Source organism: Hyaena hyaena, unplaced genomic scaffold (genome assembly GCF_003009895.1).
Source record: "Hyaena hyaena isolate Hyena2069 unplaced genomic scaffold, ASM300989v1 scaffold_237, whole genome shotgun sequence".
Taxonomy (NCBI): domain Eukaryota; kingdom Metazoa; phylum Chordata; class Mammalia; order Carnivora; family Hyaenidae; genus Hyaena; species Hyaena hyaena.
This window is the reverse complement of record NW_024080874.1, coordinates 1,350,337-1,369,273: the sequence shown is the minus strand read 5'-3', so window position 1 is coordinate 1,369,273 and position 18,937 is coordinate 1,350,337. Positions and strand designations below refer to the sequence as shown.

The 18,937-nt window shown below is 47.1% G+C and overlaps 1 protein-coding gene across 2 annotated transcripts in view; it reads right to left on the bottom strand.

Moving 5' to 3' along the window:
- Nucleotides 1–19: 19 nt before the first annotated feature.
- MTF1 (metal regulatory transcription factor 1) overlaps nt 20–18,937 on the bottom strand; it is a 44,095-nt gene continuing 25,177 nt past the window's right edge. Inside the window, exons 7-11 of one of the 2 annotated variants that reach the window (XM_039244472.1) lie at nt 18,393–18,470; nt 11,290–11,386; nt 9,991–10,574; nt 6,967–7,030; nt 20–5,737 (exon numbers count right to left, since the gene is read on the bottom strand). In XM_039244472.1, coding sequence (XP_039100403.1) covers nt 5,307–5,737; nt 6,967–7,030; nt 9,991–10,574; nt 11,290–11,386; nt 18,393–18,470 — 1,254 coding nt within the window. In that variant the 3' untranslated portion in view covers nt 20–5,306. The remainder of the gene's footprint in view (nt 5,738–6,966; nt 7,031–9,990; nt 10,575–11,289; nt 11,387–18,392; nt 18,471–18,937) is intronic. The other variant, XM_039244473.1, reaches the window with a different exon arrangement.

Below are 18,937 nucleotides of genomic sequence, written 5' to 3'. Positions count from 1 at the left end.
AGTTAAATTTTCACTTCTTAGCAGATATTTTAAAGTACAATATTAAGTTTATACAAAATGAGCAATTAAGCAAACACCATTATTTCACATTCTTCAAAAAATACAAATTCATATTTACTCTTTTTTTTTGGGTTTGGAGGTTTCTTCCTTTGGAAGTACTGAACCTGTAACGTTTTCATATCGCTCAGTGGAAGTCCGTTGTTCCCATGTTTCACCCTTAAATAAATTTGATAGGCTTTTACATAATCCAAATAAAACCATTTGAGATTTTAAAAACTGTCACCAAGACCTCCGGCCAATGACTGGTGTGTGTCAAAAAAGAAGGCTCTCTGAGGGTCTTGCCTTTCCTGGCCAGAAAACGGGAGCCCGAAATTCAGCAAAAACCTATTTCCAGCCACCTTCCCCAAAAGGGACTAGTAGTAGTTCACGGGGAGAGGGAACGGCCACCTTCCCTCCCCACTACCCCCACCACATTCTCCAGCACACAGCAGAGGATGCAGACTGTTGAATCCAACGGCGCCCTGGGGAGGCATAAGGACATGGGAGAAGGGGAAGGGAGGCCTCTGACTTGGCACCACTAGGAGGATAACAAGGATATTGCAAAAAACACCCCTGGGTTTTGGTGAAAAAAGGTTTTATGAAAAATTCTCCCATAAGAAAAAGAGTAGAAACTGCATTGAGCTGAGAAAGTGACACTACATTATCACCCAATTTTTGGCCCAGCAGGCACACCACCAAAAGGGCAGTGTGTGGTTTTAAACTTTGCTTCCAGTAAAAAAAGCTTGGACTATGTACACACTGACATAAGATCCAGTTTAATTTGCATTTTTCAGTGCAGACTGAGAAGAACCTCTGGAACAGGAGTAACAGAAATGCCCCAACAGTGATCATCAGCTTCCCCAAAGGGCGCGAAAGGAAACACGGGACCCTCTCCCTGTGCCCCCAAAATATGCAAGAGGAAACAGGCTAAACTGACTACCAACCAGAAATATGCAAAATTCAGCTCCGGCGCCTCCCACCCGGCCACCCGATAGTAGGGAATGGACAATTACCCATCTATGTCACAGCATAACTATTTGCATATTGATCTGTGGAAAGCCTTCTGCTTTGGCTGAAGTGTTATTTCAAAATTTCCTTATTCTACAGTAGCCCGAGAATTGAAGATAAAATGCGGGGGGGGGGGGCGGGGGGGACCGGAGGGGAATATGGGGAAAGGAAAAGAAGTCAATAAAGCAGATTATTAAGAGCTTTGTTTACTGGATTTAATGAAGGCTGGAGACCTTTTTTCTTAGAGAGCCAACACAGGCGGGTGGTGAGGGGAGCAGTAAGGAAATGGCTCGTGCTGCCCGCTCTCCCACTGCCTCCACCACCTCCCCAACATATTTCTGACTGGAAAATGTAAACGCTAGCAATACTGTTGCAGTTCCACAAATCAGTGGTTTCAGTGACTCTGGAGAAGTCGCTAAGACTGAAGACAACGAAACGTGATTACAGATAATAAAAGTCTAGAAGGGGCCAGGTGTCTACCGAGGAACAGCCTGCTCCTTCCTTTCAGGCATCACTTTGTAATGGTGAAGGCGGGGCAAGATGCAAGGGACCGAGAAGTGATGAAAACGGGGCCTCAAGTCAGCAGAGGAAAACAGGACCCACAGCAGTTCTTCAGAGAGCCTGAGGGGGCGCCCTCGGGCACACAGGGAAGGCTTGCATAGATAGAGCAGTTGCTGAGAGTGCATAATAGTGTTTCCCTATAGACAGCCTCACAGTACAGGGCTGAGCGAGCGGAAAAAAACGCGACCAGGCCAGGGCCACATGGGACAACGACCGTCAAGCTACACATATTGCACCAAGGTAAGTGCTTTTCTTTTCACACCTCAATTTAACTTTTTCTTCTGAGCAAAAAATAAAACTTTGTGGAAAGTATATATATGTATATATATACACAAAAGAAATTGCAGCAATTGGGTTAAAGATAAAATAACCTAAAGTGCTTTTTTTATTTTATTATTTCTTTAATATATCAATATGAGGTTCTGCAAACTCACCCCTCTGGACACATTCAGCATTATACAAAGTCTCTCAGGAAAACCCACCCACCCTCCATTATCCCCATCAGTCCACTGCCTTGACCCTGAAGGTAAAACTCCAATCTACTGACTTTCCCAGAGGTGGGGGAGACAAGTCCCTGGCTTCTACCCAGAGAGGCCTTCACACCTTAAGGCCTCTCCTGGGCTTTGTACCATGATCTCCTTCTAAGGGGGAAGGGGTGGAACTGAACAAATGACATCAACTCCTGTCACCAAACTGGCGATGCCCCACGAGGCTGCCGGGAGAGGCAGGGCCATCCTCCCTCAATGTCCCACCCACCTGGCAGGGAAGGGCCCGGATCACTAAGGCAGTTTGGAGGTGCCAGCTGGTTTCCTATCCCCTGATAAGTCTGTGAACTCCAGTCCTCGGTGCTGACTACACCCAGCAAAGGGCGGTGGAACTGGTGACGCTAGTGGGCGCTGGAAGAATCCGTCTACGTGGTGTACTAAGCTTACCATGGGAAGAAAACAGGCTTGGTTTCACCTGCCTGAAGTCTGCAGCCCTGCCTAACCTCGCCATGGGTTCGTGCCTGGGTTTGGAAAATACACTCTCCGCGAAGGCTCTTTCTAGCTCCACTTTCGCCAACAGCCCGCTCTTCCCCGAGGTTCCTGGCGCAAGAGGCCAGGCTTGCAGCAGGTGACAGGCGGGGGGAAGAGCGCTGGCACCGGAAGGGAAGACGGCCTGGCCTGTGGGCAAACCTGCTCTTCACAACCACTCACTAGCATCTTAAGCACATTTCTGATTTTTCAAAAGCTACTTGGCTCTGACAGTCCCCCCTGTCATTTCCAGTCACCCTCAAAAGGCAGATACTTCAACTAGAAAAATCTGTCAGCCTAAATACTGCTTTTAAGATGCTGCTTCATCACCCCCGATCTTTGGAGAGCAGGAAAGCCACTGACCTAGGCAGGCCCAACAGGAGCACAGCCCTGATTATCTAGAAAGAAGCAGTAACGAAACCACAGACACCTCCAATGGCCTCCTCTGGGTTCCTGTTTCCCACCTCAGCTCCCAGGGAACTGCATCCCAGGTGCCCCTCGGATGGGTATGTGGGAAGGTCATTCATGCCCTCCGATATGAGCTCCCTTTGGAACCCCATTGTGTCATTCTGTCCAAAGCTGTAGAGAAAACAGCGTGGCTCCAGCCTCAAAGCTTCCTATGGGTGTGAGACCCAGAGACAGCCGAGGACAAGCCACGCTCAGCAACTGGTTTTCCAGGAAGATTAACCCATGGTGGTAAATGGAAGCTGCTTCCTGCCTTACCAACTTCTGCTGAGGTCAGTGGTTACCAGAACCCACCAGCCTTCTGGGGACAGGAGTGCAGAAGGTCAAAAAGAAATGGATTCTCCTGCCTAGACTCCTAGAATGAGAAGCCACCAGCTGCCTGCGGGTAAAGCCCTTTTCTCCTCGGGGCAGTAACAACGCGGACTACCTCTGCCCTCTTGTCCAACTCTGTCCCTGAAATTCTGTCAAAGGCCGGGCACGGCCTCTGGCTCCCAGATAAATGAGCAGCTCTGGCTGCTGTCTTGGCTGGCCCGAGTAATAAATAGCTCAGAGGACAGAAGAGTGACACAGGCAGGTCTCTTTACATCAGGTAATGGTGAAGGAAGGCAAAACGACGGCTGCTCTCTGCCTGACACTGTCGACTCGGAAGAGCAGCCCTGCTTGTGGGCCCTGTTCCTTGCTCAAGGCAGGGAAGGGGCTCTTGGAGGCCGAAGCCTGGTCCAGACCCTGGGCCAGGCCTCATTTCTGAGCTCGGTGAGCTTGGTGAGCACTCATGACTACATTAATATAGCCAGCTGAGAGAAACTTTCCATTTTAGTGTGAATTGTGTTTTAGGTTTTATTTTAAGAGGCAATGACTTAGAGCCAAAGGCAGACAGATGGATATAATTCTATACACAAATGAAAAAAAAATTCCCCCCCCATAACACAACTTAATGAAACATTCCAAATGAGATAACTTATTGCAACATTTCAGGCTTTTTGGTGGAAGGGAGATTTTTGTTTTGTTTTGTTTTACCCTGAGTAGAAGATCATCGTTTTGTGATTTTTGTTTGCTTTTGTGTATTTGTTTAGAAATCACGTGACAAGGCTGAGCAAGTCACATCCTTCTTTGCACTGTACTAGACTGTATGCAAAATCCAGAGGGTGAGAGGTGGAGATGGGAGGGGCAACCAAAAGCCTGGCTAGAACCTGCACCCAGGACACCTGGCCTGCCAATCACATGCCGCCTCACAACACACCAACAGTGACTTCCTCCTCCTGATAAGCAAAATGCGGCTCTCCTGCTCTGAGGAAGAAAATGCCATTAAAGGAACGCAGACCACCAACCAGCAACTGGCCATATGCCACATGTCCACTCGAGGACAAAACAGGGATGTTTTCCCCAAGAGAAGTTCGCTGCGATCTGCAGGACCCGGCAACCAACCGACAGACAGAAAGAACCGGGAAGGCAGAAGACTGTGACACTGTTGCTGGAGCCAGCTAGGCAAATGGCAGGGACCGACAGCGGTCAACAGCTCGCCCGGGGCCGCTGCAGACCCCAGATCACTGACCACAGCCTCGGGCCAGGCTTTCGCTACCCATTGTGCTGTAGCTGGCTGCAGGGCGCCACCGGCCAGTCACCCTGAGCTCCACGGACACCAAATCAAACAACAGACCACCTCGCCCGATCCCTGTCCAGCTCGCAGCTGTCCACCCTGCCTTTGCCACTCTCCGCTCTGATGGAGGAATGCCCGGCCTTCCTTGCAAGCTTCGGCCTCAGATTCAAAAGACGCACAGGACACCCGAGGAGCGAAACCCGACACACTGAACTCCACTGCCCAAACCACAAGGACCCCAGTGCAAGTGAGGGCAGCCTCAGACCGATGGAAGCCACACCCTTTCATTTCGAACGTTTATGCATACGAGTAACCTTAATTTCCAAGTTCACATGACAATAAGCAAAAGTGACATACAGTGCAGCCAAACAGTTCATTTATAACTTAGCTTTTTTTTGTTTTGTTTTTTTTTTGTGTGTTTTTTTGTTTGTTTTTTTCCAAAGATCAGTTTCTTAAAATGGATGCTCCTGGGATATGACTAAAGAAAATACGTCTGAAAGGTGAGGATTTCAAACAGTAGATTTCTTCATCCTTCGGACTGCTGACCCCCCCACGATGGCAGGCACCGCACCTTCCGCTTCCCGCTCACCCTCTTTTCCTAGAGGTGAGCGCACGCGGCCCTTTCACTTGGAGAAGCTGGTCAGGCCCATCTCCTCCTCCCCCTGCAGTAGTGCTTCAATGGGAATCAGGTTGGATGGGGTGTCCAGGCTCTGGAGGGACAAGAACTCTGACACATCCATGGCACTTAACGTTTCTGTCTGAGGGTCTGAAGGAGTCTCTGCCCGTCTGCCTTGCTCACAGGAAGAGGGTACAGCGGAAGATGACGACAAGGGACCGGGGGCTGAGGGGAACGTCTGTGACGGTGGCTTCAGGCTGGGCCCGTCAGGAGGCTGGGGGCTCGGCTCCGTGGGGGATGGGGAAGAGCAGCCCTTCCTCCTGCCCGCCGCCGCCCGCTCCCTGGCAGAGTCCCGGCACGCGCACTGACACTGACACGCCTCCTCTTGTTTGATGATGATCACAGGAACGCTGAGGCCAATCTGCTGTACAGAGCTCCCTGCGAGAGAGGCGAGAGAGACTGCTCCTCAAGTAGCCGCAGGGCAGGGGCATGACCGATGGGGACACAGCGTAGGTGAGCGCTGAGTGCCACGCAGGCAGGAATGGCAGGAAGGGAGGAGGCCGTGCTCCAGGCTTTGTCCTGCCTGACGCTCCCCATCCCCTCCAAGGCAAAGTCCCTTCTCAGCCACACACACCATCTAGGCGACCCTGTTATTTCCAGCCTTATTTCTGGCCATTCCCCTCTAGACCCTCCATGCCAGCCACAGCAGATGCCTCCCTTTTTCTCACATGTTCTTCAAACCTCCGGGCCTGTGGGCTCTTCCTGCTGCCTAAGCTCCCCAGACGGGGCTGTTTTTCCAGAGAACTTACTCCTGTTTCTGAAGACCCAGCACATCCCCTCCTGTCCTGAGGCTGCCAGGCTGTGAGTCCAGCAGACCTCCGCCCAGGGCTGGCCTGAGGGTGGCCGGGACACGAGCTTCCTGTCCGTGTGGACAGAGCTGTGGCCTCCCTATGCACCTCTGTTCACACCGTGTGGGACCTGGGGCTTGAGGCCTGCCTGCCTGAGATCGAGCTCTGGCAGGGCCCCTTGCTTGTGCTTGCATCCCCAGACTCGGACACAGAGTAGGTGGGGGGAGCCCCCCTGTACACGGCCAGCCTCGCGTGCACGCGCACACTCTGATATCGGACAGGTTGTGTGTGTCTCAAAAAAGCTGAAGACCAAGGGCAGGCGAACAGAGTGGGAGTCAGGAGGTCTGAGAACTGGTGCCTTGGCTCTGCCACAAACCCCCTTATGACTGTGGAGGGGTCATTTAGTCTTTTGGGGCCCCCATTTCTTAATCTATAAAATAGACTGGAAAAAAAAAGGACCTTTTTGCTCTGTATGAGTCTCTGACCCAGATGCTACTTCTTCATTACTGTAATTAGAAAAGAGTCCAGTGAATTAAGGGCTGCCCTCTTTGGCATTAACTGTGAGTCAGACTTTCTTCTGGTTGCATTTAAAAGCTCTATCTGAGAGGAAAGAACCGTGACCCCTTAAGGAACGTTAAATGTTGTATTTATGCCATAAGCCCGCTAACTTCTAATAGCTGAGAGAACGGGAAATACTCTAACAAACAATACACTCTGACAAATTTGAGGTTTTAAAAACTGGGGCAAAGCAACAATGAACTGTGCCTCAAAGGGCCCAGAGAATTGACTTTCCTTTAAAGTTAACACACAATTACATACCTGTGCTACTGGCTACTGGTACTGCAGTGGTAAAAAACACCTTCTCAACTTTAGATGCTTGCTGCTGGAAAAAAAAAAAAAAAAAAAATTTACAGCCACTCAAGTATGGCAGCTCTCCAGGGACCTGAAGCCTGCCCGATGACACCGGTCATCCAAGAGGACAGAAAACCCTCAGTGTTCAAGGATTTTTGCACTGAGTGAGGTTTTGTTTGCGCTCTGACATGAGGTCAGTGCACTGTTTGACATTCAGTGCTGACAACGCAGCCAGCTTTGTTCCCTACTATTTGGCTGTCTCCCAGCTGCCCAATCCAGTAGGTTCTGTCTGCCCAAAGGGCCCAAGGTTGCTTTGCTCAAGCTGTGGTCTTTTCGCAGGGATTCCCAGGGCTAGCTTCCCTATAAGCCCCTTGCTCCCACCATACCCCAGTAGTTCTGTGAGGCTGGACAGTTCTTTGGTCTCCTCCAGGGTCAAGCTGAATGCTACGGACTGGCTAAGACTTCCTCTCACAGGCAGATCAGTCCCTGTGAAGGCCACCTGCCACCCCCCCCCCCCCCACCAGGGTGCTATAGTCCTGGACGCAAGTCCAGGCCCCACCCCTTCTCAGTTGTTGAGGACAGGCAAGTGGCTTCACGTCTCAGAGTCTCAGTTTCTTCATCTGTAAAAACTGGGATGATGACCAAAGGGCCCCATCCTCCCCAAAGGACCCCTGCAAGGGTGAAACGAGATGATGCATGCAGAGCCTGAGGTATGCGGTGAGCCTTCGGCAAACATGGGTTATTTGCATTATTACAAGGACGACTATAAGTTCATGCCCACGATCAACCCTTCCACCTTAGCAATACTTCCTGTTACACTGGCTGCAGGATTTCTGCTTTCTTCAAGTCTTATCACAAAAAGGCTTTGTCTTTTATCCCTTTAAGGGTAAAAAAGCAGGGGGGAGGGGGGGAGGGGGGGAGCTCTAGACTGAGTCTAGGAGTAATGTGAAAGCTTTCGGCTGAGCTACAGGAGCCGACACTATAAAACAGCAATGGAGAAATGAGACCCATATTTAAATGCATGAAAATGAACTTGCGGGAAAGGAAGGACACTTGCTCCATGCAGCTCCTCAGGGCAAAGCCAGAAAAAATGATAAAAACCACATGGAGCAGATTGGGTATGGCTCTGGCTATCTGCACGTGGGACTCGGTTGCCTCCAGAGATGGTTGGCACCTGATTCATGGAATCTGAACGCTCTGTTTAGCCTGAAACTACCTTTCCAGTTTGTTTGGCAGCATCCTGCATCCACCCAGACATTCTCCTCCGTAGCACGTCCTTTTCTCCATCTCCTCTTCATACCTCACAGCTCACCTGACCCGTATGTCTACCCGACAAGCCCTGACTCTGTGCTCCACCTGTGGCCACACAATGCAGCAGTCCAGAGCACAGGCTCTGGAACCGATCTGTTTGTGCTCAAATCCCGGCTTGCCACTTATGAACGGTGTGACCTTGAGCTAGTCCCTTAACTTCTCTGCTCTCCATCGGTAAAATCATACCTAACCTCCTAGGATGGTTGTGATTAAATGCATAATACATGAAAAAGTGCTCAGCACAGTGGGTGACATTTAGACATACGACATTTAGGGACAATAAAAACATCAGTGGTTGCTGGGGCCCCTGGGTGGCTCAGTCGGTTAAGCGTCCGACTTTGGCTCAGGTCGTGGTTCATGAGTTCAAGCCCTGCACTGGGCTCTGTGCTGACAACTCAGAGCCTGAAGCCTGCTTCAGATTCTGGTCTCCCTCTCTCTTTGCCCCTCCCCTGAGTGTGCTCTCTCTGTGTCTCTCAAAAAATGAATAAACATTAAAAAAATTAAAAAAGGATCAATGGTTGCTAGGGAGAGGAGGAGAGGGAGAAGGGATGACTAAGTGAAGCATAGGGATTTTTAAGTGCTGAATCTTCTCTGAATATTATAATGGGAGACACATGATGTCATGCATTTGTCAAAACCCACAGAATGCTGCATACAAACTATGAGCCCTAATGTGAACTATGGACTTTAATTAGTAATAATATATAAATACTGATTCATCAATTTTAACAAATGTACCAGACTAACGCAAGATGTTACTATTAGGGCAAACTGTTGGGGGGGGGGGGAGTTGGGGGGTGGCCAGGGTGTGTATGGAAATTCTGTCCCAACTGTTCAATAAAATCTTAAAAAAAAAAAAAAAAACGTAATCTAAAAACAATTTACATAAGGTAATGACTGGCATGTGTTAGATCCTTAATTTCAAGAAGTGCTCAGTTAACACACTATGCCCTTACATAGGGTAAGGGTTCCATAAACCACAGCTCTCAGTACCATTTTCATTGCGAGTTGGAGCTTTACCTACCAGCAATGTTACATTCCTTTGGGGTATTTTAGCACCTTTAAGTAGAATATAAGTTTTTATGAGAAAGAGATTATGGTTTCCACTTTTCTGTCCCCCCAAGAGTGGCATGCATGGTATCTGGTAAATACCAGGCCCTCGAGATATATTTAACTGAATGACCAAGTCATTTCCTTCATCATCGAGACCAAACACTTTTGCAGAAACTGTCTCTCGAGCATGCCCTGGGTGCACAGACTCTCTCTCCCTGACTTGGCCGCTGCTGTGGTTTCTACCAGACGGGGTCCCGTCGTTCCCTCACAGCGGTCTGACTCTGCCTTGGAGAAGAACCCGCTTTCCTAAATCTTTCTTGGGCCTCTGCAGTCTGCTGACTGCTCTCCTGTCCTAGAGGGTAGCCTCACACTGCAGATGGAACATTTGTTCAAGAGCCTGCTACTAGCTGGCAGCACGCAAAGGCGGTTTCTCTGCTTCCCTCCTGGAGGTGTGCACACAGCACTCCCTGGCTTACACCCCTCGACGATGGGGAAATGACAAGAGGCCGAATTACACGTTTCAGGGCAGATACGATAACCATTTTCCTTTTGAAGTAAAAGCCTCTGAACAGGTCACCCGTGTAAATACACTTCACCCCCGGGGATCCTTTGAGACAGAATACTTACAATTTGTTCTTGGGTTTGCGGTGAACTGGTGGCACCATTTAATATCCATTGTAAGTTCTGTTCTCCCATGACTAGGCTGGACTGCAGGATGGCCGTGCTGGGAGTCGGGGTGATGGTTATAGTGGGGTTATTAGTCAGGACAGAGTTGGTGCCCAGGGGCAGAGTCTGGACCACGGCTGGCAGGGGCTCAGTAGTACTTTGTGGTTGGGGCGGTCCTGCCACGGCTGATGCCGCCGCCGAAGCCCCGGCAACAACAGAAAGTCCTGGAACGATGGGCTGTGGGGCCTGGGGGTGCGGAAGAAACTCTGGATGATTAGCAGCAAACTGTGTGCTGTGGGGAGCAGGCACTTCTGGAGGTTGTAAGAGAGCAGAGGGGTTGCCAAATGCAGCTTGCTGGGAACCAGTTCCTAGGGAGGGAGCAGGCGGAGGAGCAGACGGTGCTGAGGCTGGTAGTAGAGGCTGGGGTGGCTCGGAGATGCCAGGCTGCAGTACAAGCGGAAGAGATAAAGATGCTGAATTTCCTGTGGATGGCGGAACATCACTGACTGACTCTGCATCACCATTAAAACTTTCAATCAAGGCAGCTGGCAAGAAAAAGAAATAGAAACATATATACATATCCCAAGCCTTACATGAGCCACAAAAACACAGTCACTATGGCGAGACCAAAGGCAGCTGAAGGCTGTCAGAGCCAATACCTTCATTCCTAGAAGGCCGGCTTTCTGCTTCTCATTTAATGACCCCTTGGCTCAAAGTACCGGGCTTCGTGATCAGTCTCACTTTCTAGATGTGAAGAGCTAGTACAGATTTTATCATTTAAAAAAAGTATATCCGGAGGCTTTTCTGGAAGAGACTAGACATCCTTTTTTTGGCATAACCAGTGAACACACTTTCTGACTACCGTGAAGCTTCAGGGACAGATTTTCATGCAAACACAGGATGATCTATGCCTCTGATGCTGTTTGTGGATCCTGCCCACTCACGAGCACAGTATCGCATCAGAAAAAGAAAGAGCTCCCAGCTTCCCTCATTTCTGAAAGCCAACAAGAGCTTTTAGAGAAGGAGACGCCCTTTTGTGAAGGTCTAGGGAAAGTAGGCCCTCAAACAGACTCTTGCTGTGGGAAGGAGAGGAAAAGAGGGACTGAACAAGAGGCCCTCACTTCCCTGACCCCTCGCCAAACGCACACTTCCTTCAAAGGAACTGAACTACTACTTCACCGTGCCTGCATTGGTGCGTCGAGTGGGGACTCCCTCACCCACTGCTCAGAGCTATGCAGGAAGAGCATCTGTGTAACAAACCTGTCTGCTGAGGATCTTCCTGAATTGCTGGATCATCTGAATTCTGGAACATGGATTCAAAGATGATTGCTGGTGAAATTGTGCTGAGGTCTTGGCCCTGTGATTGATGGACAGAGACAGAGATGTGAGACTTGTCATCCTGAGGCAATTCTTCACACACAGCAGCAGAATTAGAATGATCTTTTTTGATATGCTTCTTGTTTCTAACTTCTCCTTTCCAAGGTGACAAAGATTTCCCTAAACCTCAGACGCTAAAGATTTGGGTCCTCAAATACCCGAAAACAGGAGTCAGTGGGGCACCAGGGCTGTTCAGTCGGTTGAGCATCTGAATCTTGATTTAGGCTCAGGTCATGATCCCTGAGTCATAGGATTGAGCCCTGCATCAGGCTCCACACTGAACATGGAGCCTTGCTTAAGATTCATTCTCTCTCTCTCCCCACCCCCTACTGCCTACCCCTCTCCCCAGCTCATTTGGGGATGAGCTCTCTCTCTCATATTAAAAAGAAAACAAACAAGGGCTCAGTCAGTTTAGCGTCCAACTTCAGCTCAGGTCATGACCTCATGGCTCGTGAGTTAAGGCCCCATGTCAGGCTCTGTGCTGACAGCTCAGAGCCTGGAGTCTGCTTCAGATTCTGTGTCTCCCTCTTTCTCTACCCCTCCCCGGCTCTCATGCGCGCGCGCTCTCTCTCTCTCTCTGAAAAATAAACATTAATAAAAATTTTTAAATTAAAAAACAAACAAAAAACAAAAAACAGGAGCCAGCAAACTATGACTTGTAGGCTGAATGCCTGTTTTTGCAAATAAAGTTTTACTGGAACAGATGCATGCTTGTTCATTTATTGTCTATGCTGCTTTCATGCTCTGATGGCAGAGCTGAGCTACGTCAGAGACTATGGTCTGCAAAGCCAAAAATATTTACTATCTGGCCCTTTCATTAATTAATAAATAAATAAAGTAAGTAAGTAAGTAAGTAAGTATCCGGGCCCCGGCTCTAAAAGAGGATCAAATCCTTCCTAAAAATGGGATTGCATGGGGCGCCTGGGTGGCTTAGTCGGTTGAGCGTCCGACTTTCGCTTAGGTCATGATCTCGCGGTTCGTGGGTTCGAGCCCCGCGTCGGGCTCTGTGCTGACTGCTGGCTCAGAGCCTGGAGCCTGTTTCAGTCTGTGACTCCCTCTCTCTCTGACCCTCCCCTGCTCACGCGGTCTCTCTCTCTCTCTCTCCTAGAAATAAATAAAACATAAAAAAAAAAAAATGGGATTGCATACTATCCATTACCCACAACCTGGTCTTCTCATGTGATAATAACATATTTGAATATCCTTCAAGATCATTACATAACATCTATGACATTCTAGTATGTACGCATGGTAATGAATCAAACAATAGAAAGAAACTTTCCTGAGAGGCAACAGTGATTGCCTTACACTCACTACTGTTTGTCATCACAAGTTTCTTTGTAATTAAAAATGACAAAAACATGAGAGGCATTTTAGAAAAGATCAAATGGGGAGGAGGGACACAGATGCCCTGAGGGTCTGACTCCTGACAGGAACCAAATAAAAATGGCCCCCCCCCCCAGTCTCTTTGGTTAAGGACTCTAGGGGTGCAGCAATTCTTTCACCTCCAGTCCACCTCCACCCACATTTTGTCGGGCAGGAGTGACAGAGGCAACCTCCTCCAGGAGTGCGGGCAGGTGACAGAAGTGAAGCAGTGGGGACGGGAGGCTTTGGCAAACCGGAGAGCATGCACCCCAGTCACCTAAAGGGCTTCAGAGCAATGCTGCCCTGTGATATGCACACTGGGGATTTCCAGTGCTCGAAATGGTCTGACATGTGGATTTTTATGTGAAGTCCACTGATTCATAGTTAAAAGCAAGTAACAGAAAACAAAGCACTGTACAGACCAAACAAAACCCATCTTCAGGCCATATTTTGCGTCAGTGCCAGCTTGTGTTTAAAGGTCATTTTGCAACAACTCTGCTTCTGGGAGGGGGAAGGATCATCCTGGGCCCAGGCACGTGTGGTGAGTGGAACTGTCCAGCAATCTAGAGGTCCTCGGAGGTGAAACTGCCCATTTGAGCCAAGAGGGGTCAATTAATCTAGCATGATTCCATCAACTGGAAGAGGAGGAATTCTGATTGCTCACATGACAGACGCTTGAAGGCAGAAACCCACACAAAGCCTCCTGCTTCCAGTCCAGAGAGAGTTAAGAATCATGGGCCAGTTGGAAAATAGTAGAGAGGTTCCTCAGAAAGTTAAAAATAGAACTACCCTATGACCCAGCAATTGCACTACTAGGTGTTTACCCAAGGATACAAAAATACAGAGATGAAGGGGTATATGCACGCTGATATATATTTATAGCAGTACTATCAACAATAGCTGATCTATGAGAAGAGCCCAAATATCCACCAACTGATGAATGGATAAAGAAGATGTGGCATAGAGGTGCCTGGGTGGCTCAGTCGGTTGAGCATCTGACTCTTGATTTTGGCTTAGGGTCATGATCCCAGGGTCGTGGGATCATGCCCCGTGCTGGGCTCCATGCTGAGCATGGCGCCTACTTGGGATTTTCTCTTTCTCACTCTTTGCCCCTCTCCCCCATTCATGCTTGCTCTCATTTTCCCTTTAAAAAAAAAAAAAAAAAAAGATGTGGTATATATGTGTGTGTGTGTGTGTGTGTATAATATATATAAAGAAAAAATATATATTTATATAGATGTAAATATATATCTATATATATCTATATATCTACAATAGAATATCATCCAGCCATCAAAAAGAATGAAATCTTGCCGTTTGCAACAATGTGGATGGAGCTACAGTGTGCTATGCTAAGCAAAATTAAGTCAGAGCAAGACACAAATACCATATGATTTAAAAAACAAAACAGAAGAACAAATGGGAAAAAAAAAGGAGAGAGAGGGAAGCAAACCATAAGACATTCTTAAAGACAGAGAACAAATTGAGGGTTGATGGAGGGAGGTGGGCAGGGGAGGGCCTAAATGGGTGATGAACACTAATAAAGAGCACACTTGTTGGGAGAAGCACTGGGTGTTACATGTACGAATCACTAAATTCTACTCCTGAAACCAGTATTACACTACATGTTAACTAACTAAAATTTAAAGTTTGGAAACAACAACAAAAAGAATCACGGGCCAAGACAGCGGCCTTCAAACTCTATATTATAATGCCATGATGCAAAGTAGAAAATACATTATACATATATATACATATGCGCACGTACACCCTTCACGTTACACACCTGTCCATACGTATAACTGAAACAGAAGACTACAAAACAAGGCTTAGCCTTCCTACGTGCCATGTCCTCTGATACTGTCTATTGTGTTGATGCCCTTAAAATGCTGACTCTAAACCCCTATTTTATAACCCAATAAAGAGGCGTAACTCAGTTTGAAAAGCGGTGGACTGACAACTGCTGTAAGTGCTGCAACTTCCTGACGGTGGTTGTTTGGTTTTACCTGTTTTCAAGTTATCAGCAGTAACACTGTTACGTGATACCTCCAAACTCGAAAGCTACCCAATACCAAGGGAAGTCGAAAAAACCATTTGTGGCACATTCACTTAGGGTAATACTGTTCCCCAGCGGGAACGTGATCTGCTACCATGTAACAAGATGGACGTGTTTCTTCAACATAATGTTGTAAGAAGGAAGCCGGCACAAGCCAGCATGACGGGCACGATCCCAATTATACACAGCACAACCAGGGGCAAAATTCATGCCAGGTGTTAGAGGCTGGGACAGTGGTTATCTTTAGGGAGAGGTCATAGCTGTTAGCAGGCACAGAGGGTGGGGTTTCCGGGACAGTTTCCGGGAAACTGGGAATGTTCTGTTTCTTGATTTGCATGCTGGTTACATAGATGCGATGAATTGTGATCATTCATTAAGCTGTACATTTGTGATTAGATATACTTTTCTTATGCACATTATACTTCAATAACAAATCTTTTAAATTAAAAACAAAACAAACAAACACAAACAAGGAAAGTGCTGGAAGGATCATGACTGAGCCACTGCCAGGCTTCAGGGCACAAACTCTGGGGGCAGAGTACGTTTGAGCAGCTCCCCAAAGTAGAGGCGACCAGAACAGGCTAAGCCTCTGGGGCCTGGCGCAGAGACAAAGGAGACTGAGAGCTGTCTGGGACCAGGATGGGTCCTGAAGCTCAAGCACCAAGAGGCCCAGAGGGCCATTTCCTAGCGGCTTCACCCCTCCTGTACCAAAAGATCGGAGCAAATCAAAGCTCACTTCCAGGATGCACATACGCATGTGGCTGCCCAGAAACCCATAAAAGGATGATTTCGTCCAAATGTATCATTTGATATTAAAAATGCACAATTTTTTTAAAGCAAAACAAACCAAAATTAATTCTATTCCTTCAAGGAATTGCAGCCTTAAAAGACTAAACATGAGAATATCTCTAATTCTGGGATAAATGGTGGGTGATGAAGGCACCATTATGTAACTTGACACCCAGAGACAGGATCCCTCTCTTGCTGATGTAAACTGTGGTAGAAAAGGCTCCGGCCCCACCTTTTTTTTTTTTTTTTTTTTTTTTTTTTTTTACAGGTACTTAATGTTCCCTCAAACCAGGATACCTCACCTGATAACTCCAGGGCTCCAGAAAGCTCGTTAATCATTTGTCATGGTCCTGGCTAGGGAGCGGACTCCCAAACCATTTAATACAAGCTCGGAGATTAAAGAAAGATTATATCCAAGAATCGTAGGTTCCATAACTCAGAGGGCTTCAAGGCCATCCAGTATAGAACTTTCATTTAGTATATTAGCTCTGAAATGTGAATATGCATAAAAATCTTAGGAAGTACTTATTTAATGCTTTTCTTTGTTCTTCCGATTGGTTAATTTCTCTTGATCCATCTTCAATTTAACTGATTCTTCTGTCATTTCTAATCTATTAAGCCCAACCATACATTTTTTATTCCAGATACATTTTCAGTTCCAGAATTTCCCTTTGGGACGTTTTGAAAGTTTCTATTTCTCTGCTGAGACTTCCTTTTCATTCAATTATTACAAGCATGTTCCTTTACATCCTTGACCATACAGGAGCTACTTAAAAATTCTTGTATAGTGGAGCGCTTGGCTGACTCAGTTGGTAGAATATGAGGCTCCTGATCTTGGCGTCATGAGTTTACGTCCCACTTGGGTGTAGAGATTGCTTAAATAAACAAACTTAAAAAAAAAAAAAAAATCCTTGGGGCGCCTGGGTGGCTCAGTTGGTTAAGCGGCCGACTTCAGCTCAGGTCATGATTTCATGGTTCATGGGTTCGAGCCCCGCATCAGGCTCTGTGCTGACAGCTAGCTCAGAGCCTAGAGCCTGTTTCGGAATCTGTGTCTGCCTCTCTCTCTGGCCCTCCCTTGCCCCTGCTGTCTCTCTCAGAAATAAATAAAAAACATTAAGAAAAAAAAAATCCTTGTCTACTAATTCTAACATCGGTCCCACTTTGGGGTTGGTCTCCACAGAGTACCTTTTCCCTTACGTGGGGGTAATGTTTTCTTTTCCTTCTTATGTTCACTCATTTTGGATTACCCTGGACAATGCAAAGGATATGTTGTAGAGACTCTGGATTCTGTTACACTTTCTGGAAGAGTATGTTTGTTTTCTTGAATATTCTGTTGATTTGGCTGTGCTCGAAATGCAAACTCTGTCTTTCCTGCACGGGACAGCAGCTGCAATCTGCACCCAGCCTTCGCCAGATTGCCTAGGGTCTGTCTCACACATTTACAGTTCAGGGGTCAACTAGTTTATACATGGTGTTTGGGGCTCCCACTTTGTGGCTCTTTCCTTTCCAGGTCGTCCCCCTTCACCTTCCAATTGCTGCTGTGGGAGCTCCGAACTCTGTCCTCTGGTGAGTCAAGACAGCGAGACTGAATGTTTACTGAGTTTTAGCCCTTTCGTTTGGTCTCACCTGGGTCTTGTCCTGAGGCTGATAAGTTGCACACCTTAAAAACCTACCCAGTGCCTTTGCTACTTGTGCAAGTGGCTCCTTCTTCCAAGCGTTACCTTTGCCTGCTTGGGATGCTTTTTGGTGCCTTCAAGTAGTTGTTTTTGATAATCAGCCCAGCATATATATTTGTTTTCTATGGGAAGGTAATGGCAGCTCTGCCATTACCAGAAGAACCCAAGCCTCAGGGTGCTTATATAAAAATGCAGTGTCAGGTACCATTCCCGGAGAAACTGATGAAATAGGCTCGGGGTGAGGCCCAAGGCACTACGTTGTCACAAGCACTGCAGATGACTCCACTGATCACACAGTGAGAAACAGCACACATTTCATGGCATTCCTGGGTCTTCCAGTCTCTGTTCAAATACTTCCTATCACACTGATTCCCTTCTTATTTTGCATATACTCAACAGAAAATCTAACTTGAGTACTGCTTATTTACCGCAAGAAAACAACAAACAATGCACACGTAACAGCCAGTGCTGGTGACACAGTAAAGCACAGATCCTCCCGAAGGAGCATCAGCTCAGGCTTAATGCAGTGGCCTGCAAGGGACATCACAGAGCCACAGGAATGGCAGGGAAATGCCAAACAAAGTGAACTGAAGTGATGAGATTTAGAAGAGGGATTCTAGACATAGTCCCCTTCAGGACCCCAATGCAGTGAGCTCAAAGAGAGTAAGAGATGGACTCAGGTCAGACCAGCAGGGCTTGAGAAAGTCTAGAAACTGGAATTCTGGCTCCCTCTTCCAGTAACTAATTTTAAGCTCCTTGAGGACAGACCACACCTACTTTCTTACCACTACAAGCTCGGCACCAGGACACTGCCTGATGGAGGAGGCACTCAACAGATATTTGCTAAATGAATAAAAGAAAGAAATTTTCTCAGGCCAGAGGTTCTCAATTGAGTGACAAGGGTCAAAAGGCATTAGGCATCAGAGAGAACCACCCTTCCCATGGGGGCTGTATCAGGAAATAAAACCAAAGGCAAAGGAGCCTTAAGTGGTCAGTAATTGAACACAACTAAACCTGAAGACTTCAAAGCCTGGCCTCCCTCAGGGAGTGCTTAATTCTTGCACTTATTTTTCTCACACCCATAGCACAGGTACACTTACTGTAGTAGAATTTTCTCGCAGTTCAGAATCTGTGGATAGTAGGCTCAAGTCACTCAGACAAAGTGAGTGATTTGTATCCTGTGAAAGAGAAAACATTCTAATTGAGTAACAAAAAAAGAAAAGAAAAATCAGGATTTATAGTAGCATAGCATGTAATAAAACACTTGATCCCAATGTCCCTGCGGTTCCAAATGTCTAGATTTGTTATCTGGAGAGATACAAACCATCCGAAGCAAGAGCTATGTGAATTATTTCAACTGTTTAAATCCTGATATTCTTAGAAGAACCTATTCTATTTCTTAAAGATGATTAATAAAGAGTTTAAGAATTATCTCATGACTCAAGCTCCAGAGTTAACAAAAGCTGTGATCAGTATTTGTATAACTGGCCTTATCATTTACAAAGCAATTTCACATGCCCTCATCTGCTATTCATATAAACCTGTGAAGTATTATTTTACATTACTATTTTGAATATGAGAAAATTAATGCTAAGACTGGCCATGAACTGTCCAGAATCACACAGCTAATTAGCAGAACACAAAC